This window comes from Meles meles, chromosome 19 (assembly GCF_922984935.1).
Source record: "Meles meles chromosome 19, mMelMel3.1 paternal haplotype, whole genome shotgun sequence".
Lineage (NCBI taxonomy): Eukaryota > Metazoa > Chordata > Mammalia > Carnivora > Mustelidae > Meles > Meles meles.
Window position 1 is genome coordinate 56557827 of NC_060084.1, and position 19835 is coordinate 56577661.

At 46.3% G+C, this 19835-nt stretch overlaps 1 protein-coding gene across 1 annotated transcript; it reads left to right on the forward strand.

The window, feature by feature from the left end:
* The first annotated feature begins 588 nt into the window (after nt 1-588).
* LOC123931057 (leukocyte immunoglobulin-like receptor subfamily A member 6) lies at nt 589-4341 on the forward strand. Its single transcript, XM_045987730.1, has 7 exons — nt 589-625; nt 781-816; nt 998-1276; nt 1418-1720; nt 1946-2242; nt 2458-2760; nt 4283-4341. Exons 1-7 carry the CDS (start codon nt 592-594, stop codon nt 4339-4341), a joined length of 1311 nt encoding a protein of 436 aa, XP_045843686.1. The 5' UTR covers nt 589-591.
* Nucleotides 4342-19835: the final 15494 nt, after the last annotated feature.

Genomic DNA, 19835 nt, shown 5'->3' on the forward strand with positions numbered 1-19835 from the left:
ACAGGCATGTGCCCATGAATGGGGTGTAGACCATGTCACAGGAAAATAGAGAAGGCCTTGGAGACTGTGACAAAAAGGAAGCCCACACTCCGGGGCCAGGAGAGGGGCTGTGTTTCCTTCCCTAATTGCCTGTATTTCTCCTCTAGGCTCATTGCCACCGTGACATCGACCTGAGCATTCAGACACATCACACGAGTGTCAGTGTTGACATGAGCTCCCTAGCACTGCAGGAACCCATGTCCCCTGCTGCGTCTCTGAGTCTGGGGACCCATCCATGGTAAGGACCCAGGGCTGTGCTGAGGATGACGGAGACCCCATGGGAAAGGTTCTGGGAGGGAAGGAACTGCTCTAGTGCCCTCACCTGGATGGGGCATCTCAGGAAGGCTTCGGTTCCCCCTGCTACACCATCATGGACACCACAGCCAGTCTGGGCCCGGGGAGGGGCTGTTCCCCTTCCTGTGAGGCTGCTGATGTGACAACACTGTGACAGGCAGGACAGGCCTCCACGTAGCCACACCCTGTGTGTCTGTCTGTCCTGTGGTCACAGTGGGCCCTCTGTCTGCAGAGCCAGAACCAGAGAGAGGAGACGCCATGACCCCCACCCTCACGGCCCTGTTCTGTCTCGGTGAGATCTGAGGAGGGGAGGGGACCCCCTAGTCTGGGAGGGACCTGCCCCACAGACAGGCCCTGGTCTCTTGGAGACGCCAGGCTCAGGAGGCTCACGGGAGGAGGGGATCTGCTAGGATTCGGGGCAAACCTCTCACAGGGACTCTCTTCCAGGGCTGAGTGTGGGCTCCAGGACCCAAGTGCAGACAAGTGAGTCTGTCCCCAGGGGACTAAATCCCACTTCCTCACTGGGAACAGGGGTCACCCACCAGGAAGTGGGGAATGGAGACCAACAGTTCTGGGCTGACAGAGTGGGATGTCTGGGGGTTTGGGGCTGAGCTGGGACCTGGGGGTGGGGAAGGTCTGTGTCCCAGCCTCTGTTTCCTTCCAGGGACTATTCCCAAACCCACCATCTGGGCTGATCCAGGCTCTCTGATGCCCTGGGGGACACCTGTGACCATCTGGTGTCAGGGGGGCCTGGAGGCCCAGGTGTACCGCCTGCGTAAAGAGGGAGATTCATGGAACTGGGACTCACAGAAGCCCGGGGACAAGGCCAACTTCTCCATCACCCACATGACAGATGTACATGCAGGAAGATACCGCTGTGACTATCTCAGTTGGGCTGGCTGGTCAGAGCCCAGTGACACACTGGCACTGGTGGTGGTGACAGGTGCGAGCCCACTCAGGGTCCCAGACTCAGACTATGCCCTCAGGAAGGGGGAACTCTCAGGGGACTCCCTAACACAGCCCAGCCTGGGGATAATGTGGGGGTCTGAGCCCCATTTAACACCACCCCCTCCTCCTCTCCTAGGATCCCAGGGCATACCCAGCCTCTCAGCCCTGCCCAGCCCTGTCGTGACCTCAGGAGGGAATGTGACCCTCCAGTGTGGCTCATGGACAGGATTCCACAGGTTCATCCTGATGAAGGAAGGAGAAGGCCAGCCCTCCTGGACCCTGGACTCCCAGCCAGCCCCCCATGGGGGGACCCAGGCCCTGTTCACTGTGGGCCCCGTGATCCCCAGCCTCAGGTGGTTGTTCCGATGCTATGGCTATTACAGCAACACCCCCCATGTGTGGTCGTACCCCAGTGACCCCCTAGAGCTGCTGGTCTCAGGTGAGAAAGTCTGATTGTTGCCCCATCCATGTTCTGAGGCACCAGACAGGTTAACGGGAACTCTGCTCACAGGGCGGTCCCAATGAGAGTGTGGATGAGGGGACCACAGAGACTCACATGTCAGAGTCACTGAGGTCGACGGACAGTGAGACCTGGGGGTCAGAACAGGAGAAGGGGAGGCTTGGGGAGACACAGCCCCTGCCATCCACGGCTGGTCTCTCCCAGGTGTGTCAAGGAAGCCCTCCCTCCTGACCCAGCAGGGCCCTGTCTTGACCTCTGGACAGAGCCTGACCCTCCAGTGTCGCTCTGATGTCGGCTACGACAGATTCGCTCTGTCCAAGGAGGGGGCACCTGACCCTCCACAGCAGCTTGGCCGGCAGACCCAGGCTGGACTCCCTGGGGCAGACTTCCCCCTGGGCCCTGTGAGACCCTCCCATGGGGGCCGGTACACATGCTACGGTGGACACACCCTCTCCTCTGAGTGGTCGGCCCCCAGTGACCCCCTGGACATCCTGCTCGCAGGTAAGGGCCCACAGCGTTAGTCAGGACCCCAGATTCTGCACAGCTCTTGCTAGGGGAACCCCAGGTGGTGGTAGCCAGGACCAATGCTGTGGGGTCCCCAGGGAGGGAAAGACAGAGAGAGACAGGGGTTGGGACGGCACAGACTCAGAGGACACAGACAGACTCAGTTCAGAACAAGGACTGGATAGCCCCTCACCCACCCTTCCTTTCTCTAGGACAACTGCCTTTCACACCCTCCCTCTCAGTACAGCCAGGATCCACGGTGGCCCCAGGAGAGAGAGTGACCCTGCTGTGTCAGTCACGGAGCTCTGTGGACACTTTCCTTCTGTCCAAGGAGGGGGCAGCCAATCCCCTGCTGCATCTTAGATCACAGTCCCGAGCTGGGCGGCACCTGGCTGAATTCTCCATGAGTCCTGTGACCTCAGCCCACGGGGGGACCTACAGGTGCTATGGCTCCGCCAGCACCTCCCCCTACCTGTTGTCCCAGCCCAGTGACCCCCTGGAGCTCCTGGTCTCAGGTGAGTGGCCCTGACCCTGTCCTGTCTGAGCTCTGTCAGTTCAGGACACACATCTCAGGAAAGCCTGACACAGTAACACAGGTGGCAGTTATGGGGGCTCCACAGAGGAGGGTCCTGCCCTGGAGAGGTTGGGCAGTTCCACTGTGTGCACCCGGGTCCCCATCCTGCAGTCTCAGCAGAGTAAGGAGTAGGGGCTGCATGGGGGGTGAGTGAGGACGAGGGTGAGTGGACAGCGCCTCCCACTCGCCTCCTGTCCCTCCATAGCAGAATCCAATCCGTGGTGTCAGCCCCACAGGACAGTGTCCTGGACAGAAGCCTCCCCACCTGCGGGCACCGCTCTGCTGCCCCCGTGCTCACCTGGGTGCCTCCATGCACCTTGGTGAGCACCGGAGACTTGGGAGTGTCGATCCAGGCTCAAGGAAGTCCCCAGGGAGGCTGCACCCGATATCCATGTGAAGCTGGTGTCCACTCTGCGTTGTGTGTGGACCCTGGTCCAGTGTCCCTGTGTTTGCTTCTCACACCTTCTAGAGCAGCACCTGCAGATGATGACAAAGAGAACTCAGGTGACAGGGACCCCAGTCTCTGAAACCAGTCCTCCTTCTCCTGCGTGCATTGGGTTTAGACTGGATTCACATGGTCCTTGTAGGAAACAAGCTCTGGGCACTCCCGGGTCTTAGCACTTTTTCAATGAGTCTCATTTACCTTTTTGTTTGTTTATTGGTTGGTTAATTTACTTATGTAACTCTTCCCATCTCGATCCACACTGCATGCAGGCAATAACGGTGTTCCTATGACCCAGTGACTGACCATCACCTTTTGTATACATATGAATATACATATATTTATATGTCTGTTGTAGATGTGTGCACACAGTCTCTCTCTCTCTCTTTCTCTCTCTATCTCTCCGTGTGTGTGTGTGTGTGTGTGTGTCTGGCACTGTAGGTATCTGTAAGTATATGAAGAATGAATTAATGAATGTATCCAAGGAGGAATACTAGGAACAGAATAAAGTGCAGACCCTGAAGGAAGGGATCTTGTTGACATGGAGAGACAGGGACACGACCCCAGACATGGGTCCCTCTGTGCTCCTGACAGTCAGGATCCCCTGGCACCAGCCCCTCGTCCATGGACGCTGCTGGGACCTTGGCTATTGAATATGTGGGAACTGTCATCTACAGGGACATGAGCCCAGGAGGTCTTGTGTCCCAGACTGAGCAGAGAATATGCGAGGACATGATGACTTCTGTGCTGGGAGGCCATTTTTCTCTGCAATCCTCAGCTGGTGGGGCACAGCCAGAATCTATCCCGAGTGACTCCGAAGCAGAGTCTGAAATCAAAGAGAACAAGGAGGCTGAAGGAATCCAGTGAGGAGAGCAGAGGAAAGTCCCCTAGTGCAGAGAAGGGCTAGTTCAAGAACTGTATAAAAACCACATAGTGATAGGCTGAGGGATGGAGACACAGAGCAGAGGACAGGCTGGACAGGGGTCTCTAGCTCCTTCCATCTGCTTCCATCTTCCTGCAGAAGCAGCTGGCACCATGAGCCCACCCCAAAACAACTCAGACCCCAGCAGTGGTGAGTAGGAGAAAGTCCCAGTGATGGGGCTGGTATGGAGGGGGTGTCCTGTCTGGGGAAGTAGGTCCCCTGGGTGGACATGCAGGATATGAGGTATTTGTGTCCTCTCTGACCTCTGCAACCTTTCTGTCCTCATTCCTAGCCTCGGACGCCAGAGATTACACGGTGGAGAATCTGACCCGCATGGGCGTGGCTGCCTTGATCCTGGTGGTCCTTGGGATTCTGCTGCTAGAGGCTCAGCACAGCCAGAGAAGGACCCCAGACTCAGCCAGGAGCTAAACACGAGGGGGAGCAAAGCCACCATTTCCTTTGGCAGAGTTGTGGGCATGCATCCCATGTGCCCAGAGGGATCTGGAGGAAAGCGTGCAGCTCACCCTCGCTAATTTCTCTACTGACAACATCGAGGGGGAGCATGGTTCAGGTGCAGGACATGCCTGGGCTGCTCCGTGTCCAGGACTCGTCCCCCGTGACCTGTGGTGCTTTCCCTCCTGAATTGCTGGACATCCTTGACTGCTCCCTTGTCTTTCCTTATCCTTGTGACTTGAGGGTTCATACCACAAGGCAGGGCTGGTTCATACCTTCTTACGGCGGCAGCTCTGGTCCACCTTTGTGGGATACATTATCCTTCACTTTCCATTTCCACCTCTCCTGATGTGTGCTACTGTCCTCCATCCCTCAGCAGAAAACACAGACTCTGTTTCCATACATAAATAAGTGGGTGAAAATCAGGTCTGCTTTGAAATAGAAGTCCAAAACCATTCCCTGAACCCTCTCTGGATTCACAGAGCTCTTCTGTCCTTACGTGGCAACACGTGGTGGAAACTTCCAGAAACACCATCAGTGTGAGTGAGCTCAGGGTGTGTGAGGTGAAGCCAGGTGGGGAGCTGCTACACTGACTCCAAGGAATAAATGTGTTTTGCTTTTTTTTTTTTTTAGTTGTGATTTGAGCGCCTTAGAGTTTCATTCCATGAGGCATCTGTCTTGCGCTCAGGTCATGATACCAGCGTCCTGGGACGGAGTACTGTGTTGTGGGATGCCTGCTCAGTGGGCAATCTGCTTCTCCCTCTGTCCCTCCTTCTGGTTTGTGTTTGCTCTCTGTCTCTCTATTTCTGTCTCTCTCTCTCAAAAATAAACAAATAAAATCTTTAAAATAAATAAATGTCAACGAATGTACAAATAAAGATAAAGTTGTGTGTAACTTTTCCTCAGAACAATGTACTACTACAACACATGTTTCATCGTGTACCAGCAGGGTCCCCTGGGGGAGAGGATGATACATGTCCTTGCAGCTGGGGTCACCCGCTTGCTCAGGGCGGAACTTCTGTTTTCTCCCCTTCTCAGGAGATCACCTGTAGTTAATTAGATGATTCCTTAAATGTGTTTACTTAACCACTAATCCCATACTGCTCTTTCAGGCATATCTCGTTTATCTATAATCTGCTTCCTCCTTTGTTGTTTGTTATCTCGTATCTAAAGAACATGAGCCTGAGGAGTTGTTCTGGGCTGCAGTCTCCGCACCTGCCGACCCCTGCACCTGCTCTCTGGAAGTGAATTTGTTTGTGCCTCGTTCTTCTCCTGCTCGCTGTTGGGAAGTGGCAGTTGTGATTGTGCCTTCTGCCTGTTTCTTTGCATGTTTATGTAATGTAAGTTATGAAATACTTCATAATTGTATACATTTGAGCAGGCATTTAGCGTAAAAAATTGATTTTGTGCACTCACCACATCTAATGAATAGATTTGAAATCTGATAATCTTATGCAGATTTTTTGTTATTTAGTCACCACACAGTACATCATTAGTTTCTAATGCAGTGTTCCATGATTCAATGTTTGTGTACAACACCCAGTGCTCCCTGCAACATGTGCCCTCCTGAATACCCATCACCAGGCTCACCCATCCCCCGCTTCCACTCTAACCCCTCAGTTTGTTTCTCAGAGTCCAGAGTTTCTCATGGTTCATCTCCCCCTCCAATTTACCCCCTTCATTTTCCCTTTCCTTCTCCTAATGTCCTCCATGCTATTCCTTATGTTCCACATATGAGTGAAACCATATGATCATTGACTCTCTCTGCTTGACTTATTTCTCTCAGCATAATCTCCTCCAGTCCTGTCCACGTTGATGCAAAAGTTGGGTTTTCATTCTTTCTGATGGCTGAGTGATATTCCATTGTATTTATGGACCACATCTTCTTTTAATAGTGACTCTGAATTTAAATGGGTTAAATGCTCCACTGAAAAGACACAGGGTATCAGATTGAACAAAAAAGTAAGAGCCATCCACATGCTATCTAGAAGAGACCAGCAGAGTTTCACTCACTTGTGGGGGATAAGGAATAACATGCAGGACATTAGGAGTAGGAAAAGGAAAAGTGAATTGAGGGAAATCGGAGGGAGAGAGGAACCATGGAGATTGTAGACTCTGAGAAGCAAACTGAGGGTATTGTATGGCTGGGGTTGGGGGAGCCTGGTGGTGGGTATTAAGAGGACAGGTATTGCATGGAGTAATGGGTGTGGTGCATAAACAATGAATCTTGGAATACTAAAAATATAAAATTTAATTGAGATGTTAAAAAAAATTTTAAATAATAAATAAATAAAACTTCATTGATTTCCCAGATTAAAAAAAAAAGAAAGAGAAAGAAAACATTGCCTTATTCCAAGTAAAAGAGGGGACCCAACGGTGAGGAGCTGCGAACACACCTGCTGGGGGCCTCTCCTCCTCCCTCACAGAGATGAAGCCCAAGGCTACATGAGGTCCCTGTTTCCTTGTGCTTGAAAATGTGGGCCCTGCTGACCCTTTTACCTTTGTCCTTTCAAGCTCCCTTGGGTGAGTAAAGCATCCCTCACTCATAATTCCGTAAAAGCGCATGTCCCAAATCTCTCTGCTTTTTTATTCTGCTCAAAAGCTCCCATCAACTTCCTTTGCTTTATTGGGAGATACAGAGATACAGATCTCAGGGACACATCCATGCATACCACCACGCCACTGCTCTCTCTCTGTCTCTTTAAAATGCCTGACCACTGACCCCTGAGACTGTTGCCTCACACCTTCCTCGCTGCTCTCTATCCAGACTCACAGTATCCACCAGCCCCCTGTTCCCTGGGTATCTGCATGTTTTCATTTCAGTCTGTCTATCTGGCATCGGACAAAACATCCTCAGCATTGTCTTCCAATTTCGTGTTCTGCCTTTGAGCTGCTGCTTCTCACAGATGTAATGCTTAGCCACACTAGTTTTTATTTTTATTTTTTTACCTCCAGAGAATTTAATTAATTCATTTCCCAATTTCTTTTTTTTTACTTTTAACTAAAGTTTATTGAGTTCTTTTTTTTTAAATTTCTTTTCAGCATAACAGTATTCATTGTTTTTGCACCACACCCAGTGGTCCATGCAATACATGCCCTCCCTATTACCCAACACCTGGTTCCCCCAACCTCCCATCCCCCGCCCATTCAAAACCCTCAGGATGTTTTTCAGAGTCCATAGTCTCTCATGGTTCATCTCCCCCTCCAATTTCCCTCAACTCCCTTCTCCTCTCCATCTCCCCATGTCCTCCATGTTCTTTGTTATGCTTCACAAATAAGTGAAACCATATGATACTTGACACTCTCTGCTTGACTTATTTCACTTAGCATAATCTCTTCCAGTCCCATCCATGTTGCTACAAAAGTTGGGTATTCATCCTTTCTGATGGAGGCATAATACTCCATCATGTATATGGACCACATTTTCCTTATCCATTTGTCCATTGAAGGGCATCTTGGTTCATTCCACAGTTTGGCGACCGTGGCCATTGCTGCTATAAACATTGGGGTACAGATGGCCCTTTTTTCACTACATCTGTATCTTTGGGGTAAATACCCAGCAGTGTAATTGCAGGGTCATAGGGAAGCTCGATTTTTAATTTCTTGAGAAATCTCCACACTGTTCTCCAAAGTGGCTGCACTAACTTGCATGCCCACCAACAGTGTAAGAGGGTTCCCCTTTCTCCACATCCTCTCCAACATATGTTGTTTCCTGTCTTGCTAATTTTGGCCATTCTAACTGGTGTAAGGTGATATCTCAATGTTGTTTTAATTTGAATCTCCCTGATGGCTAGTGATGATGAACATTTTTTCATGTGTCTGATAGCCATTTGTATGTCTTCATTGGAGAAGTGTCTGTTCATACCTTCTGCCCATTTTTTGATATGATTATCTGTTTTGTGTGTGTTGAGTTTCAGGAGTTCTTTATAGATCCTGGATATCAACCTTTTGTCTGTACTGTCATTTCCAAATATCTTCTCCCATTCCATAGGTTGCCTCTTTGTTTTGATGACTGTTTCCTTTGCTGTGCAGAAGCTTTTGATCTTGATGAAGTCCCAAAAGTTCATTTTTTATTTTGTTTCCTTGGCCTTTGGAGACATATCTTGAAAGAAGTTGCTGTGGCTGATATCAGAGAGGTTACTGCCTATGTTCTCCTCCAGGATTCCGATGGATTCCTGTCTCCCGTTGAGGTCTTTTATCCATTTCGAGTTTATCTGTGTATGGTGTAAGAGAATAGTCGAGTTTCATTCTTCTACATATCGCTGTCCAGTTTTCCCAGCACCATTTATTGAAGAGACTGTCTTTTTCCCATGGAATATTTTTTCCTGTTTTGTCCAAGATTATTTGACGATAGAGTTGAGGGTCCATATCTGGGCTCTCTACTCTGTTCCACTGGTCGATGTTTCTGTTTTTATGCCAGTACCATGCTGTCTTGGTGATCACAGCTTTGTAGTAAAGCTTGAAATCAGATAACGTGATGCCGCCAGTTTTGTTTTCAACATTTCCTTAGCAATTCGGGGTCTCTTCTGATTCCATACAAATTTTAGGATTATTTGCTCCAGCTCTTTGAAAAATACTGGAGGAATTTTTATTGGAATGGCATTAAAAGTATAGATTGCTCTAGGAAGTATAGGCATTTTAACAATGTTTATTCTTCCAATCCAAGAGCATGGAATGGTCTTCCATCTTTTTGTGTCTTCTTCAATTTCTTTCATGAGTGTTTTGTAGTTCCTCGAGTACAGATCCTTTACCTCTTTGGTTAGGTTTATTCCCAGGTATCTCATGGTTCTTGGTGCTATAGTAAATGGAATCAATTCTCTAATTTCCCTTTCTGTGTTTTCATGGTTAATGTATAAGAATCCTACTGATTTCTGTACATTGACTTTGTTTCCTGCCACATTACTGAATTGCTGTATGAGTTCTAGTAGTTTGGGGTGGAGTCTTTTGGGTTTTCCATATAAAGTATCATGTCATCTGCGAAGAGAGAGAGTTTGACTTCTTCCTTGCCAAATTGGATACGTTTTATTTCTCTTTGTTGTCTGATTGCTGTTGCTAGGACTTCTAATACTTCTAAACAAGAGTGGTGAGAGTGGGCATCCTTGTACTGTTCCTGATGTCAACAGAAAGGCTGTGAGCTTTTTCCCATTGAGGATGATATTTGCTGTGGGTTTTTCATAGATTTTATGAAGTTCAGGAATGTTCCCTCTATCCCTATACTTTGAAGCGTTTTAATCAGGGACAGATGCTGGATTTTGTCAAATGCTTTTTCTGCATCAATTGAGAGGAGCACGTGGTTCTTCTCTCTTCTCTTATTGATCTGTTCTATCTCATTGATTGATTTGCAAATGTTGAACCATTCTTGCAACCCAGAGATGAATCCCACCAGGCCATGGTGGATAATCTTTTAAATGTGCTGTTGGATCCTGTTTGCTAGGATCTTGTTGTGAATCTTAGCGTCCATATTCATCAGTGATATTGGTCTGAAATTCTCCTTTTTGGTGGGGTCTTTGCCTGGTTTGGGATCAGGGTAATGCTGGCTTCATAAAAAGAGTCTGGAAGTTTTCCTTCTGCTTCAGGTTTTTGGAACAGCTTCAGGAGAATTGGTGTTATTTCTTCTTTGAAAGCTTGGTAGAATTCCCCAAGGAGTCCATCAGGTCCTGGGATCTTGTTTGTTGGGAGGTTTTTGATCACTGCTTCGATCTCATTACTAGATATCAGTCTATTTAGGTTGTCAATTTCTTTCTGGTTCAATTTTGGGAGTTTATAGTTTTCCAGGAATGCATCCATTTCATCTAGGTGGCTTAACTTATTGGCCTATAACTGTTGATGATACTTCTGATGATTGTTTCTATTTCCTTGGTGTTAGTTGTGATCTCTCCCTTTCCATTCATAATTTTATAAATTTGGGCCTTCTCTCTTTTCTTTTGGATTAGTGTGGCCAATGGTTTATCAATATTACTGATTCTTTCAAAAAACCAGCTTCTAGTTTCATTGATGCATTCTACTGTATCTCTAGTTTCTATCTCATTGATCTGCTCTAATCTTGATTATTTCCCTTATTGTGTGTGGGGTTGGCTTAGTTCGTTGATGATTCTCCAGTTCTTTAAGGTGTAGAGACAGCTGGTGTATTCTGGATTTTTCAATTTTTTTGAGGGAGGCTTGGATGGCTATGTATTTCCCCCTTAGAACTGTCTTTGCTGTATCCCATAGGTTTTGGACCAAAGTGTCTTCATTCTCATTGGTTTCCATGAATTGTTTAAGTTCATCTTTGATCTCCTGGTTGATCCAAGCATTCTTAAGCAAGGTGGTCTTTAGCTTCCAGGTGTTTGAGTTCCTTCTAAACTTTTCCTTGTGATTGAGCTCTAGTTTCAAAGCATTGTGATCAGAGAATATGCAGGGAATAATGTCAGTCTTTTGGTATTGGTTGAGTCCTGATTTGTAACCCAGTATGTGGTCTATTCTGGAGAAGGTTCCATATGCACTTGAGAAGAATGAGTATTCTGCTGTTTTAGGGTGGAATGTTCTGTATATATCTATGAGGTCCATCTGGTCCAATGTGTCATTCAAAGCTCTTGTTTCTTTATTGATTTTCCACTTCGATGATCTATTACTGCGATCAGTATGTTAAGATCTCCTACTATTAATGTATTCATATCAATATGACTCTTTATCTTGATTAATAGTTTTCTTATGTAATTGACTGCTCCCATACTGGGGGCATAATTATTTACAAGTGTTAGATCTTCTTGGTGCATAGTCCCTTTAAGAATGACATGGTGTCGGGTGCCTGGGTGGCTCAGTGGTTTGAGCTGCTGCCTTCGGCTCAGGTCATGATCTCAGGGTCCTGGGATTGAGTCCTGCATCAGGCTCTCTGCTCCACGGGGAGCCTGCTTCCCTCTCATTCTCTCTCTGCCTGCCTCTCTGCCTGCTTGTGATCTCTCTCTGTCAAATAAATAAATAAAATCTTAAAAAAAAAGAATGACATGGTGTCCTTCTGTATTTCTGACTATAGTCTTTAGTTTAAAATCTAATTTATGAGATTCGCTACCCCAGCTGTCTTTTGAGGCCCATTGGCATGAAAGATGCTTCTCCATCCCTTCACTTTCAGTCTGGGTGTATCCTTAAGTTCAAAATGGGTCTCTTGTAGACAACAAATGGATGGGTCCTGTCGTTTTATCCAATCTGCAACCCTGTGTCATTTTATAGATGCATTCAGGCCATTCACGTTGAGAGGGATTATTGAGAGATACGTTTTCATTGACATCGTGTTACCTGTGAAGTCTTTGTTTCTATAGATTTCTCCATATATTTCTGTTCAATGATATTCTTAGGATTTTTCCTCTTTTATAGAACCCCCCTTAATATTTCCTGCAGTGTTGGCTTGGTGATTGCATACTCTTTTAAACCTTGCCGGTCTTGGAAGCTCTTTATCTCTCCATCCATTTTGAATGTAAGTCTTGCTGGATAAAGTATCCTTGGCTGCATGTTCTTCTCATTTAGTGCCCTGAATACATCTTGCCAGCCCTTTCTGGCTTGCCAGGTTTCTGTGGACAGGTCTGACATTATTCTGATGGGTTTTCCTGTGTACATAAGGAATTTCTTTGTCCTAGCTGCTTTCAAGAGCTCCTGTCAACAATTATGATTTATCATTCTCACTATCAGGTGTCTTGAGGTCTTTCTAGATTCTAGAATGGTCTAGAGACCATTCTGCCTCTAGTACACAAATGCTGGTTCCATTCACGAGATTGGGAACATTTTCATGGAGAATTTGTTCAACTATATCTTCTAGTCTTCTTTCTTTCTCCTCCCCCTCAGGGATTCCAATAATTCTGACGTTGGAATGTTTCATAATGTCATTTATTTCCATAATTCTGTTTTTGTGGCTTCTAAGCTGTTTGTTCCAGGTTCCCTCCTGATCCTTTTTCTCTGTTTGTCCTCCAGATCACTAATTCTATCTTCTATCTCAGTTACCCTAGCTTTTAGAGAATTTATATTAGATTGGAACTCATTGAGAACATTGTGAACATCATCTCTGGTGGCTTTTACTTCTGCTCTAATCAATTCCATTTGTCATCCATGGCTTTCTCCAACCTAGCTATTGCCTGGATAATTGTTAGCCTGAATTCCCTTTCCGACATATTGTCTATGTCCATAGCCATTAGCTCTGTTGCAGAAGGTCCAGTCTCTGAATTTTTCTTCTGTTGGGCATTCCTCCTCCTAGTCATTTTGGTGAGAGATGGCTGAATGGATGTAGTTGAATATATTGACCCCAGTGGTGCAGGCAATGTGCACCCTGGAATGTTTCTGAGCAATCAAGAGTCCCCACCCAAAATAAAAAAGAGAGAGAGAGAGAGAGAGACAGGAAAAAAGAAAGATAAAATAAAAGAGAAGGCCCAGCCCAAATGGGCCCCAAGGTAAGATTTATGAAGTATACAAACAAAAACAGAAAAACAAAAAGGCTGATAAAAGTAGATGACAAGAGAAAAAAAATAAATATATAAAAACAACAAACAGAGAACCTCATCAAAAAGAACCCCGATACTGGCATAAAAACAGACACATAGACCAGTGGAACAGAGTGGAGAGCCCAAATATGGACCCTCAACTCTATGGTCAAATAATCTTCGACAAAACAGGAAAAAATATTCAATGGAAAAATGACAGTCTCTTCAATAAATGGTGCTGGGAAAACTGGACAGCGATATGTAGAAGAATGAAACTCGACCATTCTCTTACACCGTACACAAAGATAAACTCGAAATGGATAAAAGACCTCAACGTGAGACAGGAATCTATCAGAATCCTAGAGGAGAACATAGGCAGTAACCTCTTCGATATCAGCCACAGCAACTTCTTTCAAGATATGTCTCCAAAGGCCAAGGAAACAAAAGCGAAAATGAACTTTTGGGACTTCATCAAGATCAAAAGCTTCTGCACAGCAAAGGAAACAGTCAACAAAACAAAAAGGCAACCCACGGAATGGGAGAAGATATTTGCAAATGACAGTACAGACAAAAGGTTGATATCCAGGATTTATAAAGAACTTCTCAAACTCAACACACACAAAACAGATAATCATATCAAAAAATGGGCAGAAGATATGAACAGACACTTCTCCAATGAAGACATACAAATGGCTATCAGACACATGAAAAAATGTTCATCATCACTAGCCATCAGGGAGATTCAAATTATAACAACATTGAGATACCACCTAACACCAGTTAGAATGGCCAAAATTAGCAAGACAGGAAACAACGTGTGTTGGAGAGGATGTGGAGAAAGGGGAACCCTCTTACACTGTTGGTGGGAATGCAAGTTAGTGCAGCCACTTTGGAGAACAGTGTGGAGATTCCTGAAGAAATTAAAAATCGAGCTTCCCTATGACCCTGCAATTGCACTGCTGGGTATTTACCCCAAAGATACAGATGTAGTGAAAAGAAGGGCCATTTGTACCCCAATGTTTATTGCAGCAATGGCTACGGTCGCCAAACTGTGGAAAGAACCAAGATGCCCTTCAACGGATGAATGGATAAGGAAGATGTGGTCCATATATACAATGGAATATTATGCCTCCATCAGAAAGGATGAATACCCAACTTTTGTAGCAACATGGACGGGACTGGAAGAAATTATGCTGAGCGAAATAAGTCAAGCAGAGAGAGTCAAGTATCATATGGTCTCACTTATTTGTGGAGCATAACAAATAACATGGAGGACATGGGGAGATGGAGAGGAGAGGGAGTTGAGGGAAACTGGAAGGGGAGATGAACCATGAGAGACTATGGACTCTGAAAAACAACCAGAGGGTTATGAAGGGGCGGCAGGGGGGGTGGGAGGTTGAGGAACCAGGTGGTGGGTAATAGGGAGGGCACGTACTGCATGGAGCACTGGGTGTGATGCCAAAACAATGAACACTGTTATGCTGTAAATAAATAAAAATAAATATTTAAAAAAAAAACCAAAACAAACAAACAAAAAAGAACCCCGAGTATAGGATTTATATACTACCAGGACAAAAACAAATACACAGAAACACTGGCAGAAGAAAAAGATGGAAGAGAGGTTATAAATTCTCAGTGTGGGTGAGGAAGGTTATTTTGATTCTTCCTGGATGTATCTTGATATCCTTGTTAAAGGACTCAACTTTCCTGAGATAAAGGGGGATTAACCTTTAGGGGTGGTTTACCTAAGGGGTGGCATTGATTGGGGAAAGGGGATTACCTTGACGTTTAACTCTATGTGAATATTAAAAAATAAAAATAAAAAAAGAATAAACTAAACTAAAATTAAATTAAATTTAAAAATAGAAAAGTAAAAGAATAACACAGGTATATGTATCAAAAAGGTCTGGTTAAGAGGTTATTATGGCATTTGATGTACTGGACATTTCACTGTGATGGTAAATAGTTTTAAAAATTATCTAAAAAAAAAAAAAAAGAACCAGAATAGTGGGAACGAATTAAAAATAAAAGTTGTATCCATGAAGTAGTAGTGGTTGTCCTCTTGTCTTTTTTGTTTTTGTTGTTTTTGGCCTTCTGGGGGAGGGGCCTGCCGCATGGTTTTTCAGGCAGTGTTCCCTGAGTTAAGTCCTCTGCCCCCATCAAGGGGGTGGGCTCTGAGGAAACCAGTTTCTCAGGCTTTTGTTCTCTGGAGGTTTTGTGTTCATTTGTTTTCTCTTGCCTTGGCAGCTTTTGATGGTTTTTGGAGGTTTAGAGGAAAGTAAAGTGCCCCTAGATCACCCTCTCAGAGAGAAGCTGTTCCAGAACAGCTCAGAACAGAAGCCTCTGTTCCCCTCTGGGTGCTCCAGAGCACATAAATTCTCCCTAGGCCGCTGGCAGAGCACATTCCCAGTCACGGTCTCTGGGGTCACAGGAACTCCCACTTGTATCCGAAGCCTCGATAGCCGACAGCCGCGGCTATCTGGGCAGCTCCAGATCGCCAGAGAGGTCCCAAGCAGGGATAGCACACTGAGATTTTCCTGCTAGCCCGGGCTGGGAGTGCCCAGAGACCTCTGACTGGCACCTGCATGCACCTCTCTCAGGCAGGGGTGTGGGGCACGACTCAGACTCTGGTAGCGTGGCACAAGCAGAGGGTGCAAAAGGCTGTGGTTTTGCTGGATGGTGAGGCTCCTTGCCCCTCATGGGAGCTGCCACGCAGATGCTCTCAGGCACGCTGGTGGCTCAGGGACCAAGACCTGGCTTCTTCCCCACACTCTCTCTGGCTCAGCACCAGGGGTGGCTGTGCTGGGTCCGGGGACTTAAGCCCCTGTCCGTAACCGCCCAGATTCGCACAATTTCCCCCCATGATCCTTTGCTCTTTTTGAGTGCTTTCAACCAGACTCCAAGTTAATGCTGGTCCCCAGTCACAGGGCACTCTCGTATTGGGGTATTACTTTCTAATGGGTCACTTCTGGTGGCTCCCTCCCCCTTTTGTTTATCTTCCAAAATCAGTCCGATGTTCCCACTCCGCTTTACCTGCCCACTGGCATCTTCTGCCCGCATAGAGATCCAGAAGAGTATAATTCTCATCTCAGGATGATTTCATGGGTGATCAGAGTTCTTTGGTAGGTAATCAGCTCACTTTAGAGTACAGGATGAAACAGCGCCTCCTCCCACTTCCCCAACATCTTGTCTTGTTTTTCGCATTTCCAATTTCTATCTTCTTCCATAATATAACTTTTGTTATTGCTTCAAAAATCCAATGTTCACTTCTACAATGTTTCATGTGCTTAATGGAAAATGAGTTTCCCATATTCAGGCTGTTCCACTGGACTATGATTGACGACTCTCCACAGTCTTCCATAGCACTCCTTATCACATTGGGGCCACTCTCTGATGTCCATTCCTGTTGAATACTCACCTCCCACACCACTGAGTTCCAGACAAAGCTGCTCACAGAGCTTTCCAGAAGCTTAGGACTGTAAGGGGTACATGGTCAGAGTCCCAATTCCCCCCTGGCATCCATCTTCCAGCTTAGAACTGGAGCTTGGATGTGTCTGGCAGCGATGATTCCCAAGGGAGCCACACACTCATACATGGGCAAGACACCACTGGGGGTTGTGCACTGGATGGAACCATTCCACACACATACACAGGGGATGTGGCTCAGTGCTGACCTCTGGGCTGGGTCAGTGAGCATAGACATGTCAGTGCCCATTCCACACAAGGTAGAAGGGTCACTACTTCCACAGTCAGTCAGAAACTGGAATAACAGTGGAGAATCTCATCCAGATGGGCATGTCTGCTGTGATCCTGGTGGTTCTCAGGTGCTGCTCTTTCAAGCATGGCAGTCAGAGAAGACCCCAAGATGGAACCAGGAGAGAAATCTAAGAGATAGAAGACTGACCATTCAGCAAGGTAGATCATCAACACTGAGTGGGGTAAATATTGGAAGAAAATCTGGAGCATTACACTGAGGGAACTGTGTGTTGAGAATGTCCAGAGGAGTAAAAATGGTTGGCATGTAGGAAATGTGTGGAGAGAACATTTCTCGTTTGTAGAGGACTTTTGTGCCATAAAGCTGGTAATTTCCTCTCTATGAATACTGATTGTCCCTGACTGGTCCTGCCTTTCTCACTCCCATGACATGAGACTGCATTCATGTTGCAGGTGTGGACCCACACCTACACACACCCTCACATGCTGGTCCACTTCTATACATATACACATTCTCCTTCATTTTTATTAAGCACATTCTTTGAAGTATACTTCTGTTCCTTATAGAACACATAATCTGGTTTTGAATCAGTGAATACGTGGGGGTAAAAATAAGGTCTACTTGGAAACAGATAATGGGAGACCATTTCCAAAACCCTCTCTGGACTCATAGAACTCTTCTCTGCTCATCTGATGAGACCTGGCAGAGTTTTCCAGAAATACCATCTGTTTGAGGGAACTCAGGTGTTTGAAGTGACAGCCTGGTGGTGAGCTGCTACACTGGCTCTAAGAAATAATCAGTTTTTAAAAAGCTGTCCTTCATGGCATTTCACACTGGCTGGGCAGTGCACTGGATGGAACCATTCCACACATATACACAGAGGACGTGGCTCAGTGCAGACCTCTGGGTTCGGTCAGTGGGCATAGACATGTCAGTGCTCACTCCACACAAGGTGGAAGGGTCACTACTTCTGCAGTCAGCCAGAAACTGAATATCCTTCCTGCCCGTGAAGACCTGGCCACCCCCCTGACCTCAGAGAGGCAGAAATCAAGTTTGACCACCCCCAACTTAACCCCAGACACTGGTGGTCACTCAGCTTTGGCCTCTGTTTTATTGAAGTCCCCTGAATTACAGAAATTTTTGTTTCTCTTTCCTAAAATAGGTTTTTGTCAATAATTTCAGAAATAGCATTTCTGAGTGCTAACAGCTCATGGGGTCTCTTGAGAGATGCATCTCTGGTCCACCTTCACTGTGGGATCTGACACATGGACCTCTCTGGTCTTAACCACACTCCTCTTAATCAGGTCAGGAATATAACAAGATTCATCCCATCTACATTCGAGGTCTCACTGACCCGCACACCACTCTGAGAGTGGGGTTCAGGACAGCATGCTACAGACCAGGTCACTGTGCTCAAGATCACCTGGGCAGTGGACACTGGAGTAGTATTTAAGTGAGAATCAGCTTTGTCTCCCATATCAGAGCACTCACTCAAGTATTGTTCCCTACAGCAAGACCCCAGGTGGGGAGGACGTCTCTGTCCCTGCAACAATGGGCACCGAGGAGCCAGGAGGGACTCACACAGGCATGTGCCCATGAATGGGGTGTGGACCATGTCACAGGAAAATAGAGAAGTCGTTGGAGGCTGTGACAAAAAGGAAGCCCACACTCCGGGGCCAGGAGAGGGGCTGTGTTTCCTTCCCTAATTGCCCATATTTCTCCTCTTGGCTCATTACCACCATGACCTTGACCTGAGCCATTCAGAGACATCACATGAGTGTCTGTGCTGACAGGAGCTCCCCAGCACAGCTGGAACATCTCCCCCCTCCAATTTACCCCTTCATTTTCCTCTTCCTTCTCCCAATGTCCTCCATGTTATTCCTCATGTTCCACATAAGAGTGAAACCATATGATCATTGACTTTCCCTGCTTGACTTATTTCACTCGGCATAATCTCCTCCAGTCCCATCCATGTTGATACAAAAATTGGGTATTCATCCTTTCTGATGTCTGACTGATATTCCATTCTATATATGGACCTCATCTTTTAATAGTGACTCTGAGTTACATGGGCTTCATGCTCCAATCAAAAGACACAGGGTATCAGATTGAATAAAAAAATAAGAACCATCCACATGCTGTCTAGAAGAGAACAGCAGAGTTTCACTTACTTGTGGAACATAAGGAATATAATGGTGGACATTAGGAGAAGGAAAATGAAGAAAAGTGAATTCAGGGAAATCAGAGGGGGAGACAATCCATGAGAGATTGTAGACACTGAGAAACAAATTGAGCATTTTGAAAGGAGGGTATGGAAGAGCCTGGTGGTGGGCATTAAGGAGGGAAGGTATTGCATGGAGCAATGGGTATGGTGTATAAACAATGAATCTTGGAACACTCAAAAAATAAACTTCTATTCGGATGTAAAAATATTTTAAATAATAAATTAAATCTTCTTTGATTTCCCAAATTAAAAAAAAAAAAAGAAAAAGTTAGAAAACATTGCCTTATTCCAAGTACAGGATGGGACACAATGATGAGGAGCTGCAAACACAGCTGCTTAGGGGCTCTCCTCCTCCATCATAGAGAGGAAGCCCAAGGCTACACGAAGTCCCTGTCTCCTTGTGCTTGAGGATGTGGGCCCTGCCGACCCTTTTACCTTTGTCCTTTCAAGCTCCCTTGGGTGAGTAAAGCATCCCTCATTCATGATTCCGTACAAGGGCATGTCCCAAATCTCTCTGCTTTTTTCTTCTGCTCAAAACTCAGCTCCCTTCAACTTCCTTTGCTTTATCGGGAGATATGGAGACACAGATCTGAGGGACACATCCATGCATACCAGCAGGCTGCTGTTCTGTCTATATCTCTTTACAACACCTGACCACTGGCCCCTGGGACTGTTGCCTCATACCTTCCTCTCTGCTCTTTCCAGACTCACAGTATCCACTGGCCCCCTGTTCCCTGGGTATCTGCATGTTCTCATTTCAGTCTGTCTGGCTGGCATCAGACAAAACATCCTCAGCATTGTCTTCCAATTTTCTGT

What these genes read in the sequence shown, in the direction of transcription:
- LOC123931057 (XM_045987730.1), top strand. Translation starts at nt 592, where the DNA reads ATGACCCCCACCCTCACGGCCCTGTTCTGTCTCG. An exon ending in CACGGCCCTGTTCTGTCTCG is followed by an intron (nt 626 to 780) that starts GTGAGATCTGAG and finishes ACTCTCTTCCAG; the next exon opens with GGCTGAGTGTGGGCTCCAGG. An exon ending in CCTAGAGCTGCTGGTCTCAG is followed by an intron (nt 1,721 to 1,945) that starts GTGAGAAAGTCT and finishes GGTCTCTCCCAG; the next exon opens with GTGTGTCAAGGAAGCCCTCC.